At 36.8% G+C, this 18,521-nt stretch overlaps 1 protein-coding gene across 1 annotated transcript; it reads left to right on the plus strand.

Annotated features, from left to right (window-relative positions):
• Window positions 1-15,311: 15,311 nt before the first annotated feature.
• On the plus strand, window positions 15,312-17,797 carry LOC149559734 (1-aminocyclopropane-1-carboxylate oxidase-like). Its single transcript, XM_089823496.1, has 4 exons — window positions 15,312-15,486; window positions 15,583-15,836; window positions 16,078-16,324; window positions 17,201-17,797. Exons 1-4 carry the CDS (start codon window positions 15,385-15,387, stop codon window positions 17,546-17,548), a joined length of 951 nt encoding a protein of 316 aa, XP_089679622.1. The 5' UTR covers window positions 15,312-15,384; the 3' UTR covers window positions 17,549-17,797.
• Window positions 17,798-18,521: the final 724 nt, after the last annotated feature.

Consider the following 18,521-nt stretch of genomic DNA (forward strand, 5'->3'; position numbering starts at 1 on the left):
GAGCAGAGTGCTATAAAAAGGAATCCAAGATAGGGAGATGGATGAGGGGATTATAAAGCTGATGCAACAGGATTTCAAAGAGTTAGATTGGCGGAAGATGGGTTTTGGAGATCCCTAGGACTAGGATTGTGGATCTCGAAAGATGAGGCTTGGTGGGTTGATTTGGATTGGTGGATCCCTAAGACTAGGATTGTGGATCAATAAAGCTAAGAGTGATGAGTGATTCAAAGAGATACTGATGCATCAGCTGGGGTAGGAGAGACGGATGCTGGATATGGATGGGGGATAATGGAGATGAAGGAAAACCATTGAAGCTTTTTGAGCGGGGGGGTACTTCAAAGAGAAGTACCACCACGTAGTTGAGCACTAGATTTGCTATAGGACTATTGGTTAATTGCCAAGGTTACCAAGAACATCAAGGCCTTTTCACCAACTATCCAGAGGACTAACAGACTGACTCAAAACAAACACGCAAGGATTGCCCCAGCATCACACATGAATCCTGAAAGAATCAGAGTGGAACCGACACTGGGTAACCCACAAGCAGAAAAGAAAAACAAATGAAAGAATGATCAAGACCTTACGCTCTAATTGCCCCATTCGCAGTATACCATGATATGGAAGATCGTGGCAACCTTGAGGAGGGAACAAGGAGATTGCTTGGAAAAGATACTTCAAGACCCAAAAGGGAAGATCCCAAATCAAAAGAAAGTGAAAATCCAAAAGAGAGCCGTTTGCCAACGAGATGGGTAGGACAAGGTACTAACGGACCAAGATCAGACATGAGGAAAGCTATATCCTGCAAGGACCTATCGGAGAGCACCAAAGCTGGTGGATTTGGATGAGTGATGCGTCTGGCAAGCTGAACTAAGAAAGATAACACTTTGGTGACAGGAAATCTAGCTAAAGGATGTGTTGGAATAGCTAACCAAGATGTGTGATGGGTGCAAGATGCTGATCAAGGACGAACTTACATGAACGCTGGATAGATACAATGGTACTAAGTTAAAGAGGATGTACAAGCTGACAGACCAAGATATTTACAAGCGAGCTAATCAAGATATGGTACAAGCTAACGGACCAAGATAGTTACAAGCAGGCAAAAGCTCAGGATGATAGGATAGCAGGATGGTTCGATGTTGTACAAGATGCAAAAGCTAAGGGTGGGGTGATAGCAAAAGATATGGATTTAGCAGGATGCATCCAATGATGATGAGAGATTTTGTGACCAAGGATAGCTAGAGGAGTAGGATGAGATGGCTAGATAGGATGGTAGATAGCTAGGATTATGATGGATATAAAGAGATGACATTGGGTTTGCATGAGGATAGCCTAGAGCTAGATACCAATGACAAGGGAGGATGGACAAGACAAGATCTCTAAGGAATATAGTGCCCCCAATCAGAAGATAACATGCGAAAGGAGGTCTTATGATGGATGTGATAGGATTGAAGCTAGGATGGAAAAAGCTGAAGGGGCTAGGGAGATGGATGATAGCTGAGATGATTGGCTGAAGCTGCATAAGATTAGTGGATGGTGTGAGATGGAAGCTGGAGGATGGAGGATAGGTGGATAGATTGGAATATGGAGGTGGATGTCAAGAGATGACCAAAAGCATGAGGGTGATAGGCTAAGCTGGGGATGGCGGGATTACGCATGATGCTTGTTTGCCAAGTTTTCATCATGGTACTTGTCCAAGGCGCTTGAATTGCCAAGTTTTCACCAGTGGACGCTTTTTTTTTCTTTCTTTCTTTTTTGACTTTTTGACTTTGGACTTAGCTGGAATGATTTCGGCTTTCTTCAACTATTTTAGCTTTTTTTTTTTGGATTTTTCACTAGCTGTTGGAATGTTCAATTTTGTTGCTAGCTGTTGGTACAACGGATGTGTGATTTATGCAATAGATTGGATTAGATGGGATTGATGGTAGGAGATGGAGGGATGAAAAGGTTGGAAAGGAGCATGATATGGGGATGCTTGCAAGAAGAACATTGGCACATGTTGGGACGGGTGTGAAAAGAGCATATGGGGGATAGATGGTAGATGCGAGCGTGATGGAGGATTTGTGGAAGCGTGCTTGGGGATATAGGCACCCAAGATGGAGTTAGGAGATGGGGGACATGAGTCACTAGATGGGGGATTAGCAATGGTGGATGCCATTATGCATTGGGTTTCAACTTTTTTCTTGGGGATCCACATGGTTTTGGATTTTCTTTTCATAGGCTTTTGCATTGTTTTGCATTCTTTGATTGGATTTTGCCTTTTTGGAGTATGTCTTTTAGAATAGACATATGATTGCCTAGGATGTGGATTTTTAGCTTTATGCATTTTGAATTTGGCATTTACATTGTTGTGGTAAGCTTTGGGAAGATGGTTAGGAGAAGCTTTGTGAGATGGAGAGGATATGAAAGAGCATGTAGGGGGATGATGATGGATGATGTGCCCTGATATGTGCCTTTGTTGATCTTGCATAGGAATGGATGGAATAGGATTTTTATGATGGCTGATAGAAGGATGGAGGATGGTAGATTTTGGGACATAGGGACCCAAAATGGATTTAGCGGATGAAGGGGGGATATGGTAGGTTGTTTTGGGTTGCAAAGATGGTGGAGGGGGGATGACATAAGATTTCTTGAAGGAGTGATAGGAGGCTAGCATGGTGGGCTTGGAGATAGGCTTGGTTTGGGGGTGTGGTGTACCAACACCTTTAGATGGTGAGCCTTTGGATACATATCCAAGACCATGAAATCCTAGATTTTTTTGTGCAATAATAGGCTCTCTGATTCCTTGCTCTTGTGGTCCTAAACCTTGACCTTGATAATGCCATCGATTGAGCATTTGAACAAGTTGAGGAAACTTTTTGCTTGTAGAAAATGGTAGAAGTGATTTATTAGGTGTATTGCAATGGGGAGATACTGTTCTTAATTCTTCTGCTGAGAGAGGGCCACCATGGATGAATGTAAGTGAACCAAGAGGGTAGATTATAGATGGTGGAATAGCTTGGATAGGTGGTAAGATGGAAGCATGGAGCGGGGGAGATGGAAGGATAGGATCTTGATGTAGCTGGTGGGATGACAAGATATCTTGTAGTGGAGGAGATATGGCTTGAGGTTTTGGAGATGGAGGAGATGGTGACTGCACTATGGATGGAAGACATGGTACGATGATATCTTCATTTATGCTTTGGGGGATGTCAACATGCTTTTGGGCAGGATCTTGATAGGATTGGTTTGGAGTGGATGGTGCGATAGGAGGTGCAGGGATGGATTCTTCAAAGGCAGTGGATGGATAGATGGGAGATTCAGTAGTGGAGATGGGTGAGTAGAAGATGGATGCATAAGGGTCATTACGAGAGATTTGGGAAATGCTTGGAGATGATGTGGATAGGATTTGGAGGTATTTGATAGGTGGTGGGATTTTGATGCTTGCGGGAAGTGGAAGGATTTTAAGCAATTTGATGGATGGTATGGGGATGATAGCTATGGGAGATGGAGGTGATATTATAGATGGGGAAGCTTCATCACTGACTACTTCACATGATTGGATTAGATGACATGGCTTATCGACTGTTGGAGGCAACTTTTCTTGTATTTCCTCTAGGAGATTCCTTGGAGACTCATGTGTCAAAGGTGGAGGTGGATTGACAGGAATAGCTAGTGTGATGGGGGTGGAATATTGGAAGCTTGGTTGATGGGGTGATGGAGGGGAAGCTGGAATATCAGATGGCATGACTAGATAGTTTGGAATAACTCTTGGATTTTGGGGGATGCTTGGGGGAATGTTTCTAAGGCTTTCAATATACCCGTCATAGTCAACAAGATTTTCATCATCATTGGAATAGGAGGTGGCGGGAGCAAGGACAATGCGACCAAACACATCATGATAGGATTGGTAATTCATGCTTTGATGATGAGTTTGATGGGGATGGGGTCTTGCATATGGATGAACACGGAAGCTCATGGTTGGATTTGGATTAAGCACAGATTTTGGATTGGCTGATGAAAAATTTCCTAGGGAGGGTCAAAGCTGTATGACAGACCTAAGGAGGATTGGCTGGAGATTTTTGGTTTTCGAGTGGATGGAAGACTTCAAGGGCATGTTGTCAAAAGGTGAGAGTTTTGCTTTCCTATGCGCTGGATTTGGTGGTGGCTGTGTCAACTTGAGGATAGACTAATGATCCTATGGGCATGACACGAGAGTGACCACTTGTGGATCCCAACCTTTAGCTCAAGGTGATGAGGGATAACAAGTGACAAAGCTAGATTACCCTAGACAATGCTCTGTCAGAGGGATAACCTTGGTGAGATTGGTTGATTGGTAGGATAGATTGATTGGATAGCAAATTTTGGCAAAGTGACAACAACTCTTTAAAGGCTTGGGTGATTTTGGATTGGGTTGCTAGCTGGCTGGGGGGATGGTTTGGATGGACTTTGGATTTGGGATTGTTCTAAGGCAAAGAACTAGATAGATTTGGTTGCAACGGGGGAGCTTGGATGATTTTCTGATAAGGCAGTGACTACGCTAAGTATGCCTTGAGCTGGGAGATTTCTACTTTTCTGGGATTTCAACCAAAATTAGCAAACATTCATTCAAAAGCTATGAACAAACAAGCAGACAAAAGTTTTGAGCAAGCACGTCAAATACACCAACATCCTAGGAAGCTTTCTACAAGGATGAAATTTGGTTTAGCTAGGGAGTCCTCGATATACGCAAGGTACGTGAGGCCCAAATCCGTAGATGAAACCAAAAAGATGTCAGACAGCCGAGAGGAGCGGTAACCCACTTCTCCTCTTTCACTTCTCAAGGATATAAAGTTCCTTGAGGCTTAGCTCGAGTGACAAAATTTTGATCCCAAGAGAGGTGTCTTTGGATTCACCTCCCGATCTTTATACTCCGTCGGAACGCTGGAGTTGAGGTCGTCCCAAGGGGTGATGAAATCCCCAAGCAGGCCTCCTAAAAAGCTAAGACAAGATTTTAGATCCTAATCTTATGCACCCAAGATGGCCTCAAAAGACGACAAGGGGAGAGAAGACTTGGATGATCTTGGGCTAAAAAACACGCATTTATTCCAATTGATGATTTAGATTTTGTAAGCTATGATTGAAGACACTTGTGATTATGGCATACAATATTTATTCCAATTTGATAGCATCGTCAGCATAATGAAAGTCAAGAGATCGTCAACATAAGAAATGCGAGTGCCATTGAAAATGCGTCAAAATCATGCGATGTTCATTGATTTTTAGGCATTCAAGATTGAGTGTGAGTTTATTTTAAGCCTAAAACAAAGATGTGTGAAACTTGATTGCCAAGCGCGCGCCTGGAGGCCCTCCACGTCAAGATTTGTCCAATTTTTATGCCCAAATGAAGTGTGAGCGAGATTAATGTGCATTCAAGGAAAATTTGATTTCAATCCATGGCATTCAAGAGTGTGTTTAGCAACATGCATTCAAAGACAAGTGATTAAACATTCAAGTTTTTTCCTTTGAGCATTCAAGATTGAGATTTTGTGTGTTGTTTTAAGAACTTTGAAGTGCTTTGTTTTAACCTTAGATCATTCAAGATTGTTTTTGGACTCAAAAGTGAAAATGACTCTTTGGACTTTGGTTTTCATTCAAGATTTTGTGTTCTAGTTTGCATATTTTAAGCCCAAAAAAGATATTCTTAGATTGTTTTGATGCATGAAAAACCTAAGAAACATTCAAGATTTTGCAAAAAGACATTTGTTTGGAACAAATAACAAAGCTTTTGGGACAATTTTTGGCAACCATTTAGGACTCTTAGTTTTCATGAGAATTTTTTAAAAGAACTTTAGTGTGCACTTATTGTTGATTTTGAACCTTTTGAAATGGAAACTTGAAGTTCTTTTTAAATTCTCAAAAATGAAGTGTTCCTAATTTTGCATGAATGCATCTAAAACCTTGATGTTGCAAGGATGCAAATGATTAGATTGGTTTAGTTTCACTTGTTAAAAGATTTTTTCTTTTTTGCAAATTTTTTATTTTTTAATGGATTTAAGTATGATTTGGGGGTTCATTTTAAGCACTAAAAAGAAGTGTGTATGATTTTGCTTCCTTAAAAAAAAATGGCCAAGATCTCCCACAAGAAGAAGAAGAAGAAGAAGTAGATGGAATAAGAAGAATATAGACAAGAAGAGGAAGAAGAATTCCAAGTTCTTTGTCCACCTATAAGCTTGAAAAATCTGCAAATACTATGAGATAGACTATGAGTTCCTTTGTCTTCTTCATGCTCATGTGGACCTACAAAACCAATTTATACAATCCTACCAATCACAAAAATAAGAAAAATTAGCCAAAATCAGCAAATGACATACAAAACTTGACTAAAAAAGCTAATGAAGATGACCCATGCGGGGTCCCACCGGGCGTGCCAAAATGTATATGAGAAATGTTAGTATGCTAAAAGAAACCAAATATAAATAAAGCTTCTACAAACCAAACAAAATTCATAAACTTCAAGATAGACTAAGATGAGCTCTCAATTGAGAATATGAGCCATTAATGGGCTCTCTCAATGAGAAGCTCTCTTGTTGAGTAGCTTTGTCTAAATAGATAGGATGTATGCTCAAGCTTTATGCTTCAAAAAGGGTTTCAAATGGAGTTGGAATTTGGGTGTGAGTGTATGGTTTTGATGTAAAATGGCTTCTCAAAATGGCATTATGACTTTACTTCATGGATTGTGTTATTTTTCAAAGGGGAAGGATCCAATTTATAGGCAAGAGGCTTGAGGGTTTGAGGGCTAAGATGCAAGGATGGGAAAAAGCTTATGGAGGGCTCAGATTGCATGAGAGGAGAGCACATGGATTGTGCTTCCTTACAACCAATCAAGGAGTGACACATGTCACATGGTGAGAGTATGGAGGAAAGGGGAAGGATGAGTCAACAAAGGAGGCTCAAGGGATAAAATCTTCATAAAGACCCTCATAATGACTTGTAAGAGCAATAAAAGGGCTTGTAAGAGTCATTTATGACCTAGTGGACTTCATAAAGTTTTATGGTTGAGATATTTTGAGGGTGATGAGAGCAAATTCGACTTGGACTTGATTAGAAATGGTTTTAAGCTTGTTTAGGCTTGTGCAAATGATTAGAGGATGGATTAGGATGGTTTAGGATTAGCTTAAGGATAGGCAAGTGGATGACATTTAATGAGGGTGGGTGAAGGAAGAGATATTTGTTAACTTTGGCTTGGGTTAGTAAGTTTTAACCCATGTTTAGGGAATGTGACAAGGTTAGGAGGGGATTAGGATTAGGTTTAAAGACATCTTCTAGAAGAGTCTAGATTTTGGATGAGGATAAAGACTTTCTAGAATAGTCTAGAATTTTCCTAGGATGAGGATGAAGACTTTCTAGAAGAGTCTAGAACTTCTTAGGGTGAGGATAAATTAGATTTTTAGGAAATAAATAAAGTTTTATTTATTTCAAGGGTTTGGGTTGAGGAGATATTTATTAAAACTTTTTTAATAAACATGAGGATTAATATTTAATTTTAATTAAATATTTTGAGTTGGGGTTAGGGGTAGGAAATGATGAGATTAGCCTTTAATCGAAATTAAAGAAGGATTAGAAGATTTTGGAAGAGGTTATTGGTCATAAGGAAATTGGCCAATTTTTGGGCAAAAAATAAATTTTTTATTTATTTTAGGATTTTTGGTCAATTTATTAATTAAATAATTAATAAATAAGGAAATAATGTTTAAATAAGATTTAAACATTTTTGGGAGGGATTCCTTAATTAAATATTTTTAATTAAGATAAAGGGATTTAATGGCATAAAAATTAATTAATTAATTAAATAATTAATTAATTAATAAATGATGATGTCATCAGGACTTTTTCAGAAAATAAAAATACTTTATTTTCTAAAGGATTTTTAGGTGTCTACAATGTGTACTTGATGCTTTCTGATTAGATGTACCTCTACTATCCTCTGATTCCTTTCCTCTATTCTCCATTAATTTATTCTTCAATGTAACTCAATTCATAACACATTAATTACCATGAATGCTCTATTTGTGCATGTAAACTCTCTTCAATTCTCCTTAGCATTCCTTTTTCTCTCATGGAGTGTTTAGGGTTTATCTTCCTTAAGAAGACCCAGGTGATTGAGGGTTAGGTATGAATCAACGGTAGTGATTCACCCATATTGTTGCTTAAACCTTCCCTTTTTCTGATTGGATATAGGTAATGCATAGAGATTCATAATCAAGATTCATCCTTATCAAAAAAGGATCGTAAAAAAATACTTAATTTAGCTCAAAATGGATTACATAGTAGTTTGTGCCAATATAAAAAACTATGTCAAAACTTTATTACTCAGCATCTGAATGACTTAGCATGTACTTCTTTCTCGATAGTTGAATCACTTAACACATACTATCTTCTCAACATTTGAGTGACTCATCACTTGAGTGGCTTGGCACTCATTTTTTACTTGGCATGCTCTATATTATATGTTATGCTTGACATATGTTACTTGTTTGGCATGAACTAAGTAAATGACTTAAGTGTATAAACACTCATTTTTCAAAACCAATCTAAGATAAAAAATCTCCCTCTTCAACATGAGTGTGAAAAACACCTGGACATGCATCAATGATCTTATCCTTATGAGCATGAGCATAACATTGATATCTAGTATTTATTATACTTCTATACAAAAATTTCAAAATATCAAAAGTTTGTAACACATGACTTATCAGTTATACCTTAAAATTTCATAACTCCCTTTGAGTTAATTATTCTATGATAGACTCTATATCTAAACCAAAATCTTTCTCTCATTGAATAGATTGTCTATCTATTTATCTTTGTCTCTGTCTCCCCCATACTCTTTCTCATTATTACTTTCCCCTTTTCTCTTACTTCCCCTTTTTCCTTACTCCCCCTTTTTGAAACTTATGTCAATGGGATATACACTAATAGTTTTTTTGTCCAAAAATGGTTTGTGGATTTCTAGTATAATCTTTATAGCTACATCCCAATTATCACAAGCTACCTCCAATGAGTTGATTTGGATGGCCAGCTCAAAAACAAGGTGTACTAAGCCTTCATGTGTAGAAAGATAAGAATATTTCTTTGTGAGAGTTTCAACATAGGCTAGTTCCTTGTCTAGTATCTTCATGTGTGGAGTCAATGTAGACTAGATGCATATTAGTTTAGCCCTGATGTTGGCTTCATCTACATGTAATGTTGTAAACTAACTTTGGGATTGTAGGAGGGTACTGAAATGTTTCTCACTTTGGGCTAGAGACTTTGGTAGAGTTATGCCAGATGTTTCCATAATACTCTCCAAGTTTAGGATATGACTCCTAACTTCCCTTGTGAAGAGTGTAGTAGTATTCAATTTGGTATACAAAGAGAAAATATTTTCTAGTATCTTCTTCACAATTTTTATTTTTTTTTCTATTTCAACCTATGTTAGTGCAATGACACTTGATATATTTTCATCAACCTTATGCTAGAAATTTCTCTCAGACCATTCAAGTAATTTGACATTAGAATCTAGGTTTGTGTCATTTAGTTGTTCTATGAAGCTGGTTAACTATTCTATTATTGGCTTCTTTTCCTCGACAACTAATAGACTAAATGCATCAATAAAAATATATCTAATATCAATCAAAGCTTGCTTTTGCCTATGTTCAAATCTTAGCAATTTTTTATTCTTCTTCTTTGCTAGGGCTTCCTGGAGTATTCCCATTTTCTCAATAGTAATAGTTGCATAATCAAACTTGCGCAACTTAATTGTACTTAATCCAGATTTACATAAATAAATGATGCAATTTTATCTTCCTTGGATGTGCTTAGATTTAGCCTTGTAGATTGCAATGGTGTAGCTTCTATGATTGGCCTCTAAAGAGCTTGAATAGGAGTAGTGGCAGATTTTGGTAATGTTACCAGTGATTTTATATTGTAAGTGTAGGAGTATCTATCTGACCTATCTGAACTTATGTTCCATCAATCTTCTTTGTCTCATCTTTCTACCCTCTAACTGTCTCACCCTTTTCATGTACACTTTGATCTATAGTAACTGAGACTAGAGTACTTTGTGCCAATGTATTGATGGTAGAAGTAGCTATCTCCTTTGATATAACACAAGGGGAAATGTAGGTTGTATCATGATGCATTGAGAATATGCTAAATGTGTGATTTGTTGTTATACTTCCTCCCCTATAGATACCTTATCTACCTTCTCAATCTCATCAATACTCACTAGCATAGGATTCTCACAAAGTTTGGTTTGGGTAGTGGGCTCCACTAGAATATTCTTCAAGTCATCCTCTATGAGGGGATTGATTTTCTAAGTGATAGTATCAAAAAAATCCTTTATCTTGACAATATCATTTTCTATGTTCACCTCATGTGGAGCACTGGCACTTGGCACTAGTGTATCTATTACACTTTGTTTTGTTGGTTGCTCATCCTCAGCTGGTGGTTGTGTGTCTATGTTCATATTTGTGCTTTCCTCAACTATATCTTGTTCAAAGCCTTATTCTTTTTCTCCTTTCTCTTCACCCACCTCAATAGTTGTTTGCGATATTTCCTAGGATGTTGTCAAACCATAATGTGATTTCCACATCAAAGTAGTCTTTTGTATAACATCCTTAATGTTATTATGCAATATATTGAATTCCCTATATTTTGGTTCAAATTTTCTAATATATTTCTTAATGGCTTTTGCCATTGCACCCTTACTTAGTTTTGGCATTACTTGTGCAAGTATTGTTTCTCTTAATTTTTTTTTATTATCCAAACAATAGTGTCACTTCTTCTCAACTCTCTAATTCAATTTTTTGGGTATGGAGTTGCCAAGTTCAAGAGGAGCCTTTTTAAATATTTCCACTAGGGAATATAATGCCTTTTCAACTTGCCAACTATGACTTACCACTTGAAACTAGCTATTGTCTTTAGATTTAGTCTTCTTTGCATCAGATTAAGCTTGAACAACATATTTTCTCCTTGGTCTCGTCTGAGAATCTTCAACCTTGCTAGCTTGGCTAGCTCTCTTCTCCTTTGGCTTGGCTACTTCCTTAGCCTATTATGTAGTGGCCCTTGTGCTGGTCCTAGCTATAGGTACTATAGGCTAAGTAGGTTTTGGGACCTACTTTGGTTTGTTTACTACTGGTGCTTTATCTTTTCTTTTCTTCTTTTCAATAGCTATAGGTGCTTCACTATCTTCTTTCCCTTGACACCATCTAAAATTTCTACTTCCTCTTCTTATTGGTCCTCTCCTTGACCTTGGGTGATGTAAAGTGGTGCTTGGATAGGTGCAATCTCTTCTTCATCATCATATTCTTTTTCTTTTGCCCCTTCACCAAATTTCTCTTTTAGTTTATTTACTATCTTATTCTTCTTCCTAATGAATGAAGTAGTTGTCAAATCCATTGTGGTTTTTGACTTAGCCACATTGTAGTTCCCAAAATTTGTAGCCTCCTTTTCTACTTCTTTTGCAAGTAATGTTGTTATTTCTATAGAGGCTTCATCAATGTTGATTTCATATCCTAATGGTCTTAACCATCTAATTCTAAGAACTACTACTTGGACATATGTATGGTCAGTGTCAACTAGGAAGAAAACATCATTAAAAAACTTTTCCACTAGTGAAATTGGTATCCTCAATCTTTTCTTCAATGTCTTCTTGAGGTCTTCGAAGTAGCTTGTCATAACTGACTCAAAATTATTGCCTAGTTGCTCAATGAATTCATCTATTTCTATTGTAATAGGTCTACTTACCTTCCATGTAACTTTACCAAAAGTAGGAAATATATTCTATACATAAAAGAATATACACATAAGAATAGATCCAAATTTGCGTTGTGCACTTTTGGTCTTCCTTATGGCTCCCAAATTCTGAATCAATTGTTGCAATTGCAACTTAGCAAGATCATTAGTATGATCTTTCCAAACACTATCTTATATCCCATGTCCACTACAATACATGGAACACTGTTAAGCCTACTGGATTGATAGAACTTATGTGCTATAGTCCTTACTATGAAAGCAATAAAGGGATCTAAGATTGTATCTATTGTCATCCCTCATTTATTCCATACAAACCATATATTCCTTTCAATTACCTCTTTTTCTTTGCTTCTCATTGTCTCAAGGGTCCATCTGGGGTTGGATACCCTATAAATCTATGCACAATTTTCTAGGTGATTTTCATTGGTCCATTCCCTAAACATATAGAATTTTCATGTATCATACTCAAAACTATCTTTATTCATTCTATCTTGAAGATGTTGGGGAAATCTAGGGCACAAATTAACCCTTTCTTCTCAACAAGTTTGAATTCTTCCTTCAACACTCCATTTTCACATAATTTCCCATATGTCTCCTATGCTTCCAAATTTACATGTGTAGCAACATCTAACATCTTCAATCATTATGAATTGTGGTGGTATCATTGACAATGAACATGATGGATCTTGTTTATAATATATGTTTGGAATAGCTCTGAAATTAGGTTGTTTAATTTCATTTCTTATCAATTCTACATTCAAAAATTCTTTTCCCTCTACAACCTTGATTTCTAAAGAACTAGATGACATTTCATACATTGGGTTTTGTAAAAATTCAAACTGTGTAGCTCGGCACATGATAAATACCTTTGTGAATCTGCAATGATGGTGTTGAGCATCTATTGAATCTATTTGCAAAAGCTCAGGAAAATTTCTCTAGTTCATCTCTACCTCTTCATGCTCTCCTTCAAAATTGAATGATGTCAAATGAGTATAAATTGATCATATAGACCTCAAAAAATTTCAATTAATGTTTAGTGTGTACACAGTTGTAAGCTTAGCTTCAATAAAGATTTTGACTCACTCAACTTCCATGAAGTTTCCTTTCCAATCAGAAAGCACTACGAGCTCAGTCAACATTAACAATTTTGATAGCTTGGCATCAAGTAATATTTCACTTAGCAACCATGGTGAAAATTTTCATGCTCGGCAGTAACATGAAAATTAACAAAAATTAAAGATTTCTTCTTGATTCTTAACAACACTTTGCATATTTCTTCATGCATATGTAATATTTTAAGAACTAAATCCTTGGAATTAATGTAGAGTATAGCCTTTTAGATATCACTCCCACTTGCCTCTTGATTTCTTAATTGGAGGAGGTATGATTACCTAACCCATTGGGTGAAGTGATCCCTTCTACACTTGATGTGCTACAATCTTCTTTTCTCTTCCATGTCTTGTTCATTTCATCTTTGACATTCTCAACATCTATCTTTCCTTTACTATTTTTGAACTCATTGTTTGCCACCTTAGACCTTGTTGGACAATTTCTACTTATGTGACCAATCTTCAAACAACTAAAACATGTGGTTTGACTTATCCATCTACTGTAATCACTTCTGAAATGTGTTATTATGCAATTTTTAGCAAGATGTCCATGCTCTTGATAATAGTGACAACTATATCTTGTATTATAATCTCAATTATAAGAGTTGCAATTGTGCTTTACCTTTTTCTACTTGTTTGATGACCATTTAGGCTTGGATTTGCACTCATATTCTCTATGTCCATACTTTTGATAGTTATAGCAGTATCCTTCAAATCTTTGTGAGCTTATGGTCTTGGTTCTGCATTGATGTGCCTAATGTCCTTGTTTGTTTCATTTATACCAATGACCCATGATGACACAAGGAGGGACTGGAAAAAACTAGGGCCAAAGGCACACCCAACAATCCAATCCAACCTTGTAGAGTTAATACAATGGAAGAAAACACACAAAGAGGACAACACAACATAGAGAGAACAATAATCTTTTATTGGTTCATGAAATAATTAACATACATGCCTAGCTATAAGGCCTTCTAGGTTATAGCCAAATACAATATACATTCACGATCAAAGATCCAACATAAAATTCATAGTTTAAAATACATATGCCATCAACTCACCAAAATTTTGCGTTCTACTCTTAACTCCCTCTAATCTCACCCAAACTTGATGCAAGGAGGGTATAAAAAGAGCCAAGGCCAATGGCACACCCAACAATCCAAAACAACCTTGTAGAGTTAACACAATAGAAACAAACACACAAAGAGGACAATACCACATATTTGTAAAATGTGGGGTAGTCCTAAACTAGCTCTCAAAATTATACTCGACCTCTCCTCTAGAACCATTACTCAAACTAAGACATGTGGTACAAGATAGCTTATGAATAGATAAGGGTACATCAACAAGGAGAGAATAATTTTGTTCTCATAGATAGGATAAGGAGATAGACACTTTTTATTCAATTTCTAAAAGAACTATGAATGTGATCCTTCATACTATAGCTCAAATTTATATAATAGCAAAACTCGTAAATTGATTAATTATGAGTTATAGAAGTTGTAAAAGAATCCAAAATACATCATATAAGGTAAACTAAAAACTAGACTACATACTTATCTTTCATATCACATGATATGCATTCCTTAATTTTTTCATATTTAAAATATGAAAGTCAAAAACAGTCTTTCTAGGCCTTCAAAGAGAAGGTGTCTTCCACATAGTGAAATAAATATTTATAACATATCTTGGATGATCAAGGGCTACAATACAAGTGGATGAACTGTTCTACTTTCTAGGCTCAACTTAAATATCATTCAAATCTTCATTATGGCTTAAACATCACACACTAAGACTTCATTCCTAAATTAAAAGTGTTAAATAGTCAAAATTGATTTATTTTTCCAAGCTTAATTTCTTCTTAGTACTGCAGAAATAATCCAAATTATGCCTTAGTGACGTTTACAATTTGCTATTTAAATATCAAAATTATCCCTCAGTGAGGTTTGCAATTTGTAATTTTAATATAGCATAAGAATAAAGGTTATGAGGAATATTAAATCATGCAGAATACTTCGTGGGCGGTTTCGTGTCTATTTCGACAGAAAAGGCAAACCAAAATTCTGAGACGCAACAGATAGAAACGTGGAAAGCGAAAGCTTAACTTGGTGAGAGTGAAATTTTGCAGTCAAAGTCACAGACAGATCATGATGTCCGTCTCAGACGATAAACAAATATATATCCTCAATTCAAGTACGTCAACATACAAATTCTATTGGAGTACAGTCCGAGAAATCAAGAATCATAATCGAACAGCAATTAGATTTAAGCCCTGTGATTTGAATTTTAAACTATAAGCACGATGATATAGATTTCGGGTCTAATCCTCAACCATACCTTGAACAGTAAATTAGACACGTGGTAAAATTAAATTAGTATTCTAACACGTGAATTGATTTTTTTCTACCATATAAGTAGGGTCTCAGTGTTACAAACATTAGCAAGTCTTCATCTATCTTCCCAGTTGTAAAACTTTATTTAGCTTTTGATTGTCTTTCGGATTTCGGGGATTTTAGAAATGGCTATTCCAGTGATTGATGTGAAGAACATTGATGGAGGAGACAGGAAAGCCATAATGGCTCAAATCGCAAAGGCTTGTGAATCTCCCGGATTTTTTCAGGTATTTATGCTTGTTTCATATCAAACCATAAATCAGTCATTACAAAATTATGCGATTGTTAAGCTGAAATTGACTAGAGTGGTTTACTTTTTTCAGATTACAAACCATGGCATCGATCATGCTCTTCTGGACCATGTGAAGGAGGCATGTTCACAGCAATATAAGATTAACAGAGAGAAAAATTTCAAAGATTCTTCACCAGTAAGGGCACTTAACAAAGCCATTGAGGCTGAGGCTGAAGCAAAGGGAAATAATGTTGTGAAGATCGAGAATTTGGACTGGGAAGATGTTTTTCAAGTCCACGAGATGAAAGAGACAAATTCTTGGCCTTCAGAACCCAAAGATTTCAGGTACGTACAACATTCAATGACGTACTAATCTACATTGCTGGACATTAAGTTATATTTGACCTTTCTACATAATTTCCATTGCAATTTTCAAACAAAATTAGTAGCATCAATTCATTTAATTTAACATAAGTACATATTATTTTCCTGTAATCTAGGATAGTAGAATCGGATTAGGCTTTTTAATTCATTTGATACAGTTCAATGCAAACATCTAAAACATTAATATTTGCAATCTCTACAGGGATATAATTGAGGAGTTCCGCAGCCAAATATTCAACCTGACAGAGAAATTGTTGGAAATAATATGTGAAAGCTTGGGACTGGAGAGAGAATATATGAAAAGGGTATTCGCAGGGGAGAAGAAGGAGGAGCCATTCTTTGGCACCAAGGTGAGCCATTATCCTCAATGCCCAAGGCCAGATCTGATAAAAGGAATCCGTGCTCATACAGATGCAGGTGGCCTCATTCTCTTGTACCAAGATGATGAGGTCCTGGCCTTCGAGTGCTCAACAATGGCAGGTGGATTGATGTGCAACCTATGCAACACTCAATTGTTGTGAACATTGGTGATCAGATAGAAGCAGTGAGTAATGGGAAGTATAAGAGTGCATGGCATAGAATTCTCCCAACAAAGGATGGAAACCGATTATCAGTGGCATCCTTCTATAATCCCTCATACAATGCAGTAGTCAGCCCTGCACCTCAGCTCCTTGCACAAGCCAATGGGAATGCTGCTCTTAAATTAGCTGCTTATCCAAAGTACACATTTGTTTAGTACATGAAGATTTACTCTGACCAGAAATATGAAGAAAAGGAACCTCGTTTCAAAGTAGTGGGAAGGTTGAATTAAAGGTTGATGCCACTGATAACCTATTTCCATTGCTCACTGCTTCTATCTGATCACCAATGTTCACAACTAAAGTGTTGCATTGGTTGCACATCAATCCAGCTGCCATTGTTGAGCACTTGAAGGCCAGGAACCTCATCATCTTGGTACAAAAGAATGAGTCCACCCGCATCTGTATGAGCACAGATGCCCTTTATTAGATCTGGCCTTGGGCAGGGAGGATAATGGCTCACCTTTGTGCCAAAGAATGGCTTCTCCTTCTTCTTGTTGGGATATGAAGCCCAACGGTCTCACTGTCTATTCATCTTTTCATGGTTCTTCAATTGAAGGCTTGTGCTAATATATAAATATACGTATGCTGTCTTGTACTACATTGTATCAGATGTTTTCATAATAAAGATTTCCCTGCTCGAGTGTGGATGTAGGCAAAGTTTTGCTGAACCACAATAAATCTGTGTTCTTGTGTATTTCGTCTTCTTTGATTCAATTTCTTTGTTTGTTATTATATTTACATGAGGTTCCTGGCCTTCAAGTGCTCAATAATGGCAGCTGGATTGATGTGCAACCTATGCAACACTCAATTGTTTTTAACATTGGTGATCAGATAGAAGCAGCAAGCAATGGGAAGTATAAGAGTGCATGGCATAGAATTCTCCCAACAAAGGATGGAAACCGATTATCAGTGGCATCCCTCTATAATCCCTCATACAATGCGGTAGTGAGCCCTGCACCTGAGCTCCTTGTTCATGCCAATGGCAATGCTGCTTATCCAAAGTACACATTTGGTGACTACATGAAGATTTATTGTGAGCAGAAATATGAAGAAAAGGAACCTCGTTTCAAAGAAGTGGGAAAGTTCAATTAACAATTTTCCTGCTGAATGGAAAACATGGTCAACGAATTTAACGCCTTTTTAACTATTTATGATATATTTGACTTGTACAATATAGGTTCACTTTGATAGGCAATAGCAATCTTGGTCGATTGCGAGTGTTCCAGTTTATATCTTGAATTTCCGTCAATGTAACCCTATAGAATGCATGTTCTATTTGACCCTATAGAATGCATGTTCTATTCGAGATAGAAATATAAAGGTAATTTTATATTACTTCAACTTGAAATACCACATATTAAGGAAGAAATTAAATTTGTAAAAATAAGTCAATTTTAACTATTTAACACTTGTAGCCTAAGAATGAAGCTTTAGTGTGTGATGTTTAAGCCATCCGCATTATTATGTGTAATAGTAATTGAAAATATATTGAAAATGACCAAGGTTTCATACAATCTTTGAGTTTTCTTGTGTACGGCTTTCTATTTGAGCTTTCTTTCTGTGTTTACTACCTATCAAACCGCATTTACTGTGGGAGTTTTTAGACTACTTTATAATGGCCTCGGCCAATAGTGACCCAATTGTTGATACTAGTATTCACATTGCTACTTCAAAAAGCCATGGTGCCTCCATTGAACAAATGTCCTCACAAATTCATCCAAGGTCTTTCACGAGGTAATCCTGATATTATCATTCTTTTGCAAGAATTTGATGCTGCTTATGATTGGCTAGAACAACATACCTTAATAGGGTATTTTGTGGGTAGGACTCCTCCTGAAGCTATGCTCTGAAAATGGGTTAACAAAAGTTGGACTCCAAGTGGAGTTCACCTTGACACTATGCAAAACCTTATCAATTTTTATTTTCTATTTTTCTTTGCCAACCCATCTTAGGTAGCATGGTTTTTAGCAATAGTGCTTGATCAATGTGTTCCTCTCTTCTAGTTTTTCAGAGATGGTCGAGAGATTTCACTATCTCTAATGACAATAAGCTTAGGGTTCTTGTG

Source organism: Cupressus sempervirens, chromosome 4, assembly GCF_028749045.1.
Source record: "Cupressus sempervirens isolate cs-2001-9-10 chromosome 4, ASM2874904v1, whole genome shotgun sequence".
Taxonomy (NCBI): domain Eukaryota; kingdom Viridiplantae; phylum Streptophyta; class Pinopsida; order Cupressales; family Cupressaceae; genus Cupressus; species Cupressus sempervirens.